We start from the raw sequence: 14,017 nt of genomic DNA, 5'->3' as shown, positions 1-14,017 counted from the left end.
CCTGTTATAGTTACATCTTGGACCATATCCTGCGCTCCACTCAGGACTAAATCGAGAATTGCCTCTCCCCTTGTGTGTTCCTGTACCACCTGCTCCAAGAAGCAGTCCTTTAAAGTATCGAGAAATGTTGTTTCTGCATTTCGTCCTGAGGTGACGTGTTCCCAGTCAATATGGGAATAATTGAAATCCCCCATTATTACTGAGTTCTTAATTTTGATCGCCTCTCTAATCTCCCTCAGCATTTCATCGTCACTATCACTGTCCTGGTCAGGTGGTTGATAATAGATCCCTCACGTTATATTCTTCTTAGAGCATGAAATTACTATCCATAGAGATTCTATGGAACATGCTGATTCACTTAAGATTTTTACTTCATTTGAAATACAGAGACACATTTGAAATACAGAGACATGGTAAATATTTCTATCCTCAGATACAAATGTTACATGCATACAGGTTGGATAAACACAGTCAATAGGTCTTCAGTTTTGCAATGATATCCCACATCAGCCATCTTGCATAAAGTATATATTAGCTCTGTCATATCCATATCATAAGCATATTTTCATAAAGAATGTAGAGTATAATGTCACACCCCACATGTATGTTTGCTGATCTGCAAACAGTAAAGGAGCATGCACCTTTGGGTGCAAACGCTCATGACAATAGTGCAGAGCCATGCAAGTTCCATGATTCTGTGTGAGATGGCAGACAGTGAGGAGGGCCAGGCAGCTTAGTGGGTTTAGAAAAAAAGGTGTAAACATTATGTATACATTTATGTACGGGATACATATAAAATTAGTGGATGGTTAACAATGCATTATAAGAAGTTGGATCCCATGGCCACAACCACCCCTGTCTGACCTGTTTGGTACCCAGCATACACTGCCAAAACAAAGCTTCCCAAAATACAGTGGGATATCTATTCATGGTGCACCTCACTCTGACTCTATACAAGTGCTTCTGGTGAGTACCCTGACTGCTGAGACAAGGAGTCCAGGAGGCATGCACACAAGTGACATAGTGACTCTATGCTGACATAAGTTGAGTTAACCCACACTTAAAGTGTAGATATGGCCTTAGGTATATTAAATGTTTGGGAGAGGTAACAGGAACTGTATGAGGGTAGACTAAGATTCATTCAGGTGTTTAGGTTCAAGGCATTGGAACTGGCCTTACTGCACCCTACAGGCACAAGAACAAAGAAGCACATAAAAAAAATCATTTATTTATTAAAATTTCTTGACTCGAGGGTGTATAACTCATGCTGGGAGTGGACAATGGGATGGTTCACTGAGTCATTGCCTCGTCTGATCATTCCCAAATTAGCACCTGGCATTGGCCACTGTCACAAGACAGGATACTAGATTAGGCGGACTATTGGTGTGACCCACGATGGCAGTAATTACAATAGATTTTTTTCCAGGGAGAAAGACGTTATAGGAGATAATATACTGCCTTTATTGAATATTTGAGAATCAAGTTGTACACAGTGGCATGCGGAAAAACACTAAGGGCTAGACTGAGAGGCAAAATAACAGTTGCAAAAATGCAGTCCCCACTGGTGGATTGACTCAACACAAACTTTTGACACTAGACCAGAAATTCAGTCAGCTCTAAAATGAGAAGAAAAAATTACATTTAAAAATTCAGGGAATTCAGGGAATCCCAGCAACAGATAAGACAACTGCTAGGAGACTCTATACCAGTGTTTACCAAACTTGGGACGCCACTTGTGTAGGGAAAACCCCTGGCGGGCCGAGCCGGTTTGTTTACCTGCCCCATCCGCAGGTTCGGCCAATCGTGGCTCTCACTGGCTGCTGTTTGCTCCAGGGGCTTTCCCTTCACAAGCGGTGTCCCAAGTTTGGGATACACTGCTCTATGCAATCTGATACTACACTGGCAAGTTAAAGTGCTCTAACTTGCTGGCTCAGGGGTGTGAAAAATCACGCCCCCCCCCATCACAGCAAGTTTGAGCGCTTTAAAGCGCTAGTGTGGACAGGCTCGGCTCCCAGTGCTCGGAGCTAATCCCCTCATCGAGGTGGATTACCAGGAGCACTGGCACCCGCAGCAGCGCTTTGAACTTTGTAGTGTAGACATAGCCTCAGTAGGTTAGATCAGACAAAGAGGAGTTGCATTGATTAGGCATTGGGATGCCTGTGCCTTTAAGAACCCAGCCCTGGGAAGCCGATGCTGAGAGGTGCTGTCTGTGAGAGAGGAAATAAAAAAAGCCCATTTCCCCCGACCATTTTTGCAAACACGGGTGTCTCAATGCCACTGGGGTAACTGTTACCCCTGTGCCCCTGCCTGTGCCGGGTTTTGCCCTCTGTCACCCTCTGCCAGCACCTCACCCCGAGCTTAACTCCTGATCCTCCCCCCAGCCCTGATTTTCCCTTTATCCCCTTTCCTAATGCTGCATCCAGCTGCTTGACCCCCCGACCAGTAAATTTCCACCCCCTTCTCACACCCTGGCCACCCCCCTCCTCCAAAGACCCTTTGCCACTTTTTAACCTGTCAAAAGCAAACCGCAGAATCTTACGGCTAATAAGGGCAGGGTGAAGGGCAGTGGCTTCAGCAGATGTACTGAGCATGCTCAGTACACCGTAAGTAGCACACTACTATGGAGAGCACTTTAATACACTACATCCGCCGCCGCTGCCACCGCTACTGCAACAGAGCCCCGGGCCCTTTAAATCTCCACCAGAGCCTCGAGCCCTGGGGTAGCGGCAGCAGCTGGGATCCCCCGGGGCTCCATCGGTGATTTAAAGGGCCCGGGGCTCCGCTGCGGCCGGCAGCCCCTGGCCCTTTAAATCACTGCCAGAGCCTCACTGCCGCTACCCCAGGGCTCCGACAGCGGGGCTCGGGCGTTGATTTAAAGGGCCCAGGGCGGTAGCGGTGGGCGGCCGGGAGCTTCTGGCCCTTTAAATCATCCTTGGAGCCCTGGAGCCCTGGGAAAGCAGGAGGAAGTCTATGAATAGCTCAGCTTTTCCCACCATGTGGGAGAGACCAGTTGGGAAGCAGAGGGGAGAGCAGGGCTGCCTGCAGTCTGCCAGCACAGCACTTCCAGGCCCAGCAACTGGCCTAACTTGTAACTCCAGCCTGCAGAAAAGCCCCAGGAGGGGACAATCCTCATGTCGCCGCCTGCCAGCAACCTTAGGAGATAGCCTGTCTCTCCTGCCATTTACTGCTTCCAGCCTGCCTGCCCTGCAGCCAGCTCACACCAGATCCGGAATTTTAGAACCCATGGGTTCCGAGCTTTAACGACTGTCAGCACTGTGTCAGAAGGAAGTGGGTGGTTAGTCCATTTCCAGTGATCCCTAGGCAGGACCTGCTTGCCTGAATCAGCCTCCTGATCACTCAGCCAGAAATGGAACCTGAGGGGGTATCCTGTATTAGGTCATGGCTACACTTGCAAATGTAGAGCGCTTTGAGTTAAACCAGCCTTCGGAGACCACAGTAGGGAAAGTGCTGCATTCTGTCCACACTGACAGCTTCAAGCACATTGGCGTGGCCACATTTGCGGCATTTGCAGCAGCATTGGGAGCGGTCCATTATGGGCAGCTATCCCAGCATGCAAGTGATTGCAACGTGCTTTTCAAATTGGGGGGGGGGGGGGAGTGTGACAGGGAGTGTGTTGTATGTATGTGGGGGAAGAGAGAGTGGGTTTTTGGGGGGCTGAGAGCATGTCAGCATGCTGTCTTGTAAGTTCAGAGAGCAGCAGACCCCCTTTCCTCCCCCTCTCTCTCGCACGCAGCATTCCACAGTAATGGTTGCTTTGTCTCGGAGCAGATAAGCATGCCGGCTGTCAGAAACGGAGCTTTGAAAGGGCATATCCGCATTCCTGCAGTGATTCCAAAACAATGACAAGAGTGGCCACTTGACTTAAGGGGATTATGGAAAATTCCCGGAGGCCGATCAGAGCATAGTAATGCAACACCCCGTTCACACTGGTGCCGCAGTGCTTCAGCGGGGGCGCATCAACTGTTATTCCACTCGCCGAGGTGGAGTACCAGGAGCGCTCTACGTGCCTTGCCAGTGTGGACAGGTAGAGCACCGGTGGCTGCTTTAATGCGCTCTAACTCGCAAGTGTAGCCAAGCCCTTAGAGTTATATGGGCAGTTGGGTTGTAATTTTGCATCATGAAGGCACATTGCATCTGCGGAAGGATTTTCATCTACCTGGATCATCAAGACCTGCACTGCCAATTCCCAGTATAATAAAGTGTGTTTCTATCAGCATCTCCTTACAGGCCTGCAACATGTCTCCACATGCACCAACTGAGACATGGGGAACAGACAGAACTTGGAGTGGGTGTGGGAAGAGACACTTTTGTTTAGGAACATTGAAAGAGTGTGTGATCACATGACCTAGCATGCCTCTCGGCAGAGCCTTTAGTAATTACATAGCATTATTGATCTCAAATAATTTTAATCATTTAATATTTTCACTGATTGTCTATTTCTCTTTGGTCAAGTCCTTACATAAAGTTTATAGTTATTGTTTTTAATGTGTTTGCTTGTGTGAGTTTGAATTATTTGTGAGTTCAAGTGCTGTAGCCACAGCATTAGTGTGGTTATCCCTTGTCTCACTGGAAGCACCACCAAGTAGCTTGATCCTTTAGCATACCAGGAGGGGGAGGCAGGCACCTACCAGCAGCACAGTGAAATGAGCCCAGGGTGACCGAAACTTTGGAACTGTCCAAAAGCTGTGAGGTATCCCTCTCCTGTTTGCACTGCATTCAGGTACTAAGCCCGCACTGAAAGGGGAGTTACATCTCTACTTTGTTAAATAAACTTTTGCTCGTTTTCACTATAAACGTATCTAAGTGTCGTGTGTTAAACAAAGAGGTGATCTGATCTGGAACTGGTAAGCTGGGGTGTACTGTTCCTTTCCAAAGAGCAAATCTGTAAATACTGTGAGTTTGCAGTGGAGCAGGCGCTTCACACTCCAGGGAGATGCTCGGAGAGCTCAGGGGTTGGAATGTGCCTATCGCTAACCTGTAAAGAGACAGCAGGGCCTGCCTAGGCCTAGAGGGGAGTGTTTGTGTTGCCTGTGGCCACTAGAGTTGGGGAGCTGACCCCCATCAGGCACAGACAAGTCTTTCTCATGCTAAGGGCAGGTGGCCACAGCCCTGGGTACCCCCAGGAAGCAGGCCACATTGTTGTCCTAATTTTTAAAAAAGAACATAGTTCTTTAGAAAAGTAATCTACCCTGATGTAAAAGTAGTATGTAATGATAAATATTTTTTCTTCTCTAGGAAAAGTTGTTGAAAGGAAACAAATAATTAATAAAGAAACATAAACATATCTTAATGTGAACTCTTTGAATGGCTATTGTCTCTGAAAGGTTGTGCTGTTTCCTTGTGTATGCAGATTTTATTCAAAGTGATTTACTTCTGCAAGTCTAATAACCATACAACAGAATAACACAATGAAGGATGATTTCATAAATTACACAGAAAAGGAACCACTTGATCCTAGTAAGTTTTTCGGTTAGTTGTTTCTTCTTTTGAATGTTAGGCTAGTTGTTGGAAGGATGTACTCCATTGCCACGAAACTAAGCCACATTTTGAATCTTGTCTGGTAGCCATGAGGGATTTCTATGGAAAAACTGATCAGCCCTCCCGTCGTCCTCCACAAATCATGCTACTCTGGCTATTAAGCTTTCTTCTGTGGTGTCTTTACCCAGCGTGTACGGACCCTTCTTGGGGATCTATGTGGAGGAAACAGCATTCAGAAAATATTCGTAGTTATCACTGAATACATGTATTCTCTTGTAACTTAATCACAGCACTGGCTGGGCGTAGCTCTGTGTGGCCTTTCTATCAACTTAAGTGACCCTGGTGTGGCACTCTAGCTTAACAATAACTAAGGCTCCCATCCTGCGAGCATTTATGCACACGAGTAGTCCCATTGAATTTCAATGTGGCCTCTCATATGCCTAAAGTTATTTACATGCATCAGCAATGGGGCCTAAGCGTGCAAATACTCCACTATGTGAGTCAGGAGCCAGTTAACTGCATTTGATTTGTTATATAATCAAAACAAACATAATAGTGTCCTGTAACACTCTACAAAGGTGTTCTAAAAGCACAGTAGGGTTGCGGTCTGTAGCTACTACTGAAATACCAACAAATAATAAGATGCCTGTTCCACTCTAAGGCCCCAATCCTGCAAAGACAAACGCCTGGTCTACACCTAAAAGTTAGGTCCACCTAGCTACATTTCTCAAAGGTGTGAAAAATTCATGCCCTTGTGAGACATAGGTAAGCCGACCTAAGCCCCAGTGTAGACACCATTGGGTTGACAGAAGAACTCTGCCATCAACCTAGCAGGTGGATTCACTAATCCCTTCCATCATTGTAGTAAGTGTATATGCTACAGAGAGCATAGCTGCAGCTGTGCCACTGTGGCACTTCCAGTGTAGACATACACTTAGGCATACCCTCAGTTTTTGCAAGACTGAGGCCCAAGTTAGTCTTTAATGACTTCCCTTAAAATTAGTTTGTTTGTTCTCAGCTTGGATGTGATTTTTGGGGAGGAAAAAATTGAAAGTGATTGAGCTGTTTCAAGAGCATGAGAAAAATGTAGTTTTCCTGTTTTAAAAAAATCAACTCTTTTGGTGCTCAGATAATTCAGAAAGGGATTTAATGTGCTTCATAAGAAGCTGACTTAAAAGACCTTACTATTTGTGAAAGCAAAACCTACTTTCCCCTCCACAGAATCTGCAAGGAATGGCTATGGCAATCCTACTTTCCAACATGATGAAAAACCTGAGCAAAATGACCAGTTACAGAACAAGAAAAAGTAGGGGTTCCTTGATCTTAATACTCTGTTAAATTTCTTGCCCTGCCTTTCAAGAAAGGGCCTGGATTAATTTTGCATTAATCTCTTTAGAAAGAAAAATGAGAAGTCAAAGGAAAAGATGGTTGGCATTTTGAAATTGGTTAGTGCATAGTTTATTGGTTTGATTTATATTTCTCATTGTTCCTTTTCTTTGCCTGTTGTACGTTATGGTGACAGACTAATGTGCAACCACAATACTGCATTTCGAAAGAGAGGAAAGAGGTCTGTGCAAAACTTAGTATTGGGCACAGCCATTTTTGTGTGTTGATCTCAGGCTTCCCGCTTTAAAAATATGGCCTGTTGTGCAAAGTTCCCCCCACAGCTAACTGCCAGTGCTTGACGATGTTTCAGCACTAGCACCATGACGGAGTGAAATTCACCCATGTTAAGGACTGAAGTGAAGCATGTGCGGTAGGTAGGGCCTTGCCCTGGCTCTCTCAACTGGAGATAATTTTACCATTCATGCATAATGTCTCATGAATTATCCAGGGAAACAAGTGCTGTGTTTTTCTTAAATGTGATAAAGGCTACATACCCGTTTCTATTGGTAGGCAGCAGCCAAATGTTTGTCAACTACCTTTTCTTGTTTACATTTTAAATGCACTGAGTAAATGTGTGATGTAGTAGAATGCACACAGAGAGGCAGTGAGTTGCACAGGTGATGTTATCACTTTGTGAAAAATGGAAGATAGATTCTTTTTTCTGCAGATTAGGGGATTCATCCTGCCATTCTGCCAACATGTCCTAACTCCCTCAATAAAAGCTGGCCTAAAACTGTGTGTAAGCTTTTTCAAAGTGCATCCGAAATGTTGTGTTTGCCTTCACATTCTCTAATTCATTGCTTCATAATGTGTTTTGGGATACCCAAATCATGAATGGTGCTATGTAAAAACAAATCCTATTCTATGTGTTTTAGGAGAATATTGTCACAATTATGTGAATTTGTCAACCTTCAATTAATACCTTTTTCTTTATATTCGTGTAGTTTGGGTATGCCGATTGGCTGGATATCATTTTGATGATAATAGGTTTGATTGCAGCTGTTGCAAATGGAACAGGGCTGCCACTTTTAATCGTTGTCTTTGGAGAGATGACAAACAGATTTGTGACGACTGGCCAAGCAGTAAATATGTCTTCAGGTAAATAAAGTTTGTTCAACTTCTGAAAATATTTGTTAGAGTCTCTTATTTACTGGATTGGCAGAGGTTCAGGATGGAGTGCTGCTGTGGTGTTAAAAGCCATGAAGAGCATAGTGAATTAAATAATATAATATATGGAGATATACCTATCTCATAGAACTGGAAGGGACCCTGAAAGGTTATCGAGTCCAGCCCTTGCCTTCGTTAGCAGGACCAAGTCCTGATTTTGCCCCAGATCCCTAATTGGTCACCTCAAGGATTGAATTTACCACCCTGGGTTTAGCAGGCCAATGCTCAAACCACTGAGTTATCCCTCCCCCAAATTCTGAGCAGTCCTTCCTTTTTACCCTGCTGTATAGTACAGTAGCAATATAGACACTTGATAAATTACAGAGCAGTACATTTGGTAACTGTAAAACAATTTACTACTTTCTATAGCGTATAGTTAATCCATGGAATGCACTGTCCCAGGAGGTCACCAAATCAAGTTATGTGATTGGATTTTTAAAACAACAAAATAGGACCATTAATACTACTTTGCCTTTATAAGAGCTAAGCTTCTGATAAGGGCAATCATAACTTACCCTAAAATATATGTGCTGACACCTGGAAGGGGTCTCCCATTTCTCCCTGGTCTGAACAGTTTTGCACCTTTGGTTAGGTGCATTATTAGTGAAATTTACCTTTTTGCAGACAGCCAGCAAAAGGCTGAGCCACCACTTGGACCCCACTTGGGCCCAGTTTTGAGGCTTGGGTGGAACCTAAGTGGTGCATAAAAGTCAGACTTGTGGTGTCTGTATGGATGAATTTTGCCTTGTGTGAGGTAGAAGGGGGAGTTATCAACTTCTGAAAAATCAGATATTGGCCACTGTTGGAATCAGACGGTCAGATCAGATGAAGCTATGATCTGACCAGTGCCCTTTGACGTGGTGAGCTAAATCCGTGACATCACTCTACAGTAACCCTCTGAGCTGACTCAGAAGTTTGCCCTGTTTGATCCTCCACTGGAAGGATGATGGCCACCATGAAAGTTATAAATCTACAGAGCTGTTGCAGGGAGTGTAGTGTCCTACAAAACACCCATAAGATTATGGCCTAAAACCGCCATGATTTGTTTTATGCCTGTTCTAATAAAACTGAATATTTTTCTTTCTTACAATTAATCTTTCAGTTGTGATGAATAGTAGCTCTACTTGTCCAGCAATTCCAGGTTTGGATATAGAAGCTGAAATGACCAGGTAAGAACCTCTGCAATTATTTTCATAAGAATAGCACAGTGTAGTTTCTATATATTTTTTTTGTCCATTAGGCTGTAAGCCAAATTTGGCCCTCAATTACATCCCATTGGCTTCAGCAGGGTTGAACGTGACCTGATGTGTCCAACTTATCTTGCAAGATGCAATTGACCTTATGGACTGTTACTGTTTTACCACAGGTTTGCCTACTACTATGCGGGTATTGGCTTTGCTGTAGTGATATTGAGCACGATCCAAGTCGGGACATTTTTGACCTCAGCTGCAAGACAGACAGCAAGAATCCGACAAAAGTTTTTTTTTGCAATACTTCACCAGGAGATGGCTTGGTTTGATACCAGCCAGATTGGAACGTTGAACACCCGACTGACGGAGTGAGAAGGCTCTATTTATCTATGCACCGGGAACATGAGCCAAAGAGAAGTCTGATGTTTACCTTGATAGAATTAGCTACAGGGAATGTCCAGGAAACCTTTTTAACTAAGACTCAACATATTACTGCTGTCTGAGGGAGGAATTCGTTATCATTTTGCACTTCATTTTCAGAGTTTCAGTGACATTCCATTGCGAGGGTCTATGCTGTGAAATGCAATATCTTACTCCTCTGACATTGGCTTTGTAGTGTCTATGAGCTATTTTGCAAACTACTGTAGATGAACAGCTCTGCTGTCTCCAGCTAGTTTACAAACACTGAAAACCCTGACATTGTATGAAATGAAACTGCACTCATAATTACAGGCACTGTGTTATCATTTTGAACCTGATCCAAAACCAATTAAAATCATTAGGAATCTTTGGATCAGGTTCCTTGTGCAGGGATTCAGAGGAAGGTATGATCAGGGTATGAAGAGTTTCTCCAGATTTTATTTTTGCAGGGAGGGATATGCCCAGTTTTTGGAAGATGTGAATCCTGAAGGGAATGAGAGAGGCTTGAATTTCACCAATCCTAGCTCCCACATATGTAACTAGCAAGAGAAAATTAGTGTGACACACAATGGTTTTCCAAATAATAATTTACTAACACTGTGCTTATCACTGTATAGGATGCAAAATGGAGATATTCCTGGCCTCAAAGATCTTAAAATCTAATAACAAAATTGAAGAAGATAGAATACATAGGGGAACTTGGAGGAAAAAGTACTGTAAAGGTTTTGGGGGTGAATTTTTGTTTTTGTATGGATTATTCCTTTTGGATATTGCATAAATGAATTGGGTCACGTGTGAATGAGCAGGGGTAGCAATGGCAGAAGTCTATCTAGAGGTTACATCACAGAAAATGAGTTGTGATCTGCTAGTTCCTAGCCCCACAAAGAGCTGTTCAATACCCATGTCCAAAATTCCTACTGCCCAATGATTTGAACAATTAAACTTCTGACAAGCTTTTCTCCAGCAAAACAGAAAAATTTGTGAGGAGGAGGCATTCATCAAAGTTAACAAATCTCTTTTTTTAATTAACAGTGACATTAACACCATCCAGGAAGGCATCGGAGACAAGTTCTGTATATTTGTACAATTCTTTGCCATATTTCTGACAGGGATTGTTATAGGATTCGTCTACGGGTGGAAACTGACTTTGGTGATTTTGTCAGTTATCCCTCTCCTTGCTGCAGCAGCAGCAGTTGGATCAATCGTAAGTGCTGGGGGAAAACAAATAAGAATTCTACTTCTAAAAACAGATTGAGAGGGAGTGAACCCCAAAGCAACATGACCCCAAAGTTTGGAGAGCATGGAGAGCAGCCCTTCTCCTACTCCACTGGCTCCTGCCCCAAAATTTGCAGAGCTCTGTCTACACTGAGCATCAGCAGGCAGGCATTGGCATGCCATGGAGGCCTGGACTGCTTCCAGTCACCACCACTCACCACATGGGAAGAGGATGATCAGCATTCATCAACTGTGCCCACATTAGTAGATATTGCTTGTAATGCACAAAAAAATTGATAAAGTGTTTCCATTTATAGGTTGTATTTTATTTTCTTTCCCCCACCCAACCACTGAAAATGGTGGAGGAAGAAACAGGATTGTGACCTATAATTAAGATAGCTAAGTTATTTACATGGCCTCCATTACTATAGTTTCTGAGTGCCCCACAATCTTCATTGTATTTAGCCTCACAACACCATGCAAGATAGGGGATTCCCATGTTACACATGAAGAAGTGAAACACGGAAAGAAGTTACGTACCCGAAGTTGCCCAGGAAAACTGTTGGAGTGGGGACTTGAACCCAGGTCTCCTAAATTCTAGGCTCTTCCCTAAGTGCTTGATCCTCCTTTGTATCTGTACATAATTTACACCACTTAAATAGATTGCAATAAAATACTTTCCCCTACCCCCACCCTCTGAATTTTCCAGTTCCTGGCATCGTTCACTACAAAAGAGCTGACTGCTTATGCTAGAGCAGGAGCTGTGGCGGAAGAAATTTTGACTGCTATCAGAACAGTGGTTGCTTTCAATGGACAGATGAAGGCATTAGCAAAGTGAGTTTTTTTAACCAATATTGATTGTACATAATATTTGGGAAAGTGATGTGGTTATTTTAAAAAAATCAAAGATGATCCATCAGTTTATTCCCCAGACAGCTGAGAAGTTCAGATGAAGATAAATATGAGCATATGGAAGGAGATGTTTTCTGTCACTCATGAATATTTGCAATCACTCAATTGACCTACATTATGGAGGGCCATTGTAAGGCCCAATTTCCCTCTGACACTAACCTGAAGTTGAATTTGGAAGCTGAAGCTATAGAAAATGCAATCTTCTCTAAGGCTCCAGTCCAACAAAGCACTTCTGCAAATACTTTAAGCACATGCACACTCCCACTGAAATCATTGATTAAAGTGTTTACAGTTAACCTCATGCTTTACTGGATCATGACCTTAGGTAAAATTGCCTATCACTTTCCTATGTCATCGACTTCAAGGGGGCTACCCACATGCTTAAAGTTAAATGTGTGCTTAGTGCTTTGCAAATATTCCTCTTCTTGATCTAATCTGAACAGCACCAATGATATATAGTGTATGTGGAAGAAATTAATTACACATCATTTTAGTATCCCTTCACGACTGCGCAAACTGTGCCATTCATTTTGGGGCTTCCCACTTTTGGTCAGGGCATTTTTGTACATATGTGTTGAGAGGTTCCTACAAAGCTTCTGAGCATGCCATTGAACAATAAAATGATATGTACGTCCTCCTGAAACGTTCTGAGAACATGGCTGGGCTGAGCGGTTCTTTCTGTAATGCCCTTGAGAAGCTAAAGGGGATTAGATAGCTAATGAGTGAACAGAAGCTGTTATTGATTGATGGAAAACCATAAGCTTGTAAAGGAATGGCAAGGAAAGAGAGTAATTTTTTTCATTAACTAACTGTTAATCTTTGTCCTTGTCTCACAGGGGTTAACTAGCATAATATGGTGCTTAATTTGTATTTGATTGCTTGCTATTGGCATATATCTTGGTAACTTAGCTTATGAGAATAGTTCCTGGCTTCCAACAGTGTTCAGCAAGAGCGAACTACTGCCAGGTTGTGGAGTCAAAGGGGATTCTGGCTTCTGTTTACTTGTTTGGTTTTATCTAAAGCAGTTTTTCTTCAACAATTGAGTGAGCACTAATTCTTCCCTTTGAGAGCTGATATTCATAGAATCCTAGAAATGTAGGGCTGGAAGGGATCTTGAGAGATCATCAGTTCCAGCCCCCTGCACTGAGGCAGGGTCAAGTATACCTAGGCCATCTCTGATAGGTGTTTGTCTAACCAGTTCTTAAAAACCTCCAATAATGGGAATTCCACAACCTTCCTTGGTAACACATTCCAGTACTTAACTATCCTAATATTTAGACAGTTTTTCCTAATATCTAACCTAAACCTCCCTTGCTGCAGATTACCCTGATTATTCCTTGTCCTGTCTTCTGTGGATATGGAGAACAACCGATCACCAACCTCTTTGTAACACTCCTTAGCATATTTGAAGACTGTTAGCCAGGTCCCCGCTTTGTCTTCAATTTTCAAGACCAACATGCCCAGTTCTTTTAACCTTTCCTTAGGTTTTCTAAACTTTTTATCATTTTTGTTGCTCTCTTCTAGACTTTCTCTAGTTTGTTCACACCTTTCCTAAACCGATACACTACTCTGGCAGAGGCCTCACCAGAGACAAGTAGAGTGGAACAGTTGCCTCCCATGTCTTAAATGGCACTCCCCTGAGTGCACCCCAGAATATTATCTTTTTTTCACAAATACATCACGTTGTTGGTTCATATTCAATTTGTGATATACTTGAATTCCCAGATCTGCAGTACTACTACCTAGCCAGTTATTCTCCATTTTGTATTTGTGCATTTGATTTTTCCTTCCCAATTGTAGTACTTTGCACTTGTCTTTATTGAATTTCATGTTGTTGATTTCGGGCCAATTTTTCCAATATTACATAAGAATGGCCACATTGGGTCAGACCAATGGTCCATCTAGTCCAGAATCCTGTCTTCTGACAGTGTCCAGTGCCAGATACTTCAGAGTAAATGAACAGAACAGGACAATTTTTGATTGATCCATCCCGTCATCCAGTCCCAGTTTCTGGCACTCAGACGTTTAGGGACATCCACAACATAGGGTTCCACCCCTGACCATCTTGGCTAATAGCCATTGATGGACCTAGCCTCCATGAGATTATCTAATTCTTTTTTGAACCCAGTTATACTTTTGGCCTGGCAAAGAGTTGTTCACTGCATTATGTGAAGAAGTACTTCATTTTGTAAGTTTTAAACCTACGACCTATTAATTTAATTGGGTGA

General features: G+C 43.1%; 1 protein-coding gene across 1 annotated transcript in view; it reads left to right on the top strand.

Annotated features, from left to right (window-relative positions):
- The window catches only part of LOC135873819 (ATP-dependent translocase ABCB1-like), a 110,973-nt gene that overhangs the window by 47,866 nt on the left and 49,090 nt on the right, over positions 1-14,017 (top strand). Inside the window, exons 5-9 of the mRNA XM_065398433.1 lie at positions 7,830-7,983; positions 9,194-9,221; positions 9,419-9,610; positions 10,695-10,866; positions 11,587-11,711. Coding sequence (XP_065254505.1) covers positions 7,830-7,983; positions 9,194-9,221; positions 9,419-9,610; positions 10,695-10,866; positions 11,587-11,711 — 671 coding nt within the window. The remainder of the gene's footprint in view (positions 1-7,829; positions 7,984-9,193; positions 9,222-9,418; positions 9,611-10,694; positions 10,867-11,586; positions 11,712-14,017) is intronic.

Source organism: Emys orbicularis, chromosome 2, assembly GCF_028017835.1.
Source record: "Emys orbicularis isolate rEmyOrb1 chromosome 2, rEmyOrb1.hap1, whole genome shotgun sequence".
Lineage (NCBI taxonomy): Eukaryota > Metazoa > Chordata > Testudines > Emydidae > Emys > Emys orbicularis.
The sequence above is the reverse complement of the archived record's forward strand: the minus strand, read 5'-3'. Positions and strand labels throughout refer to the sequence as shown.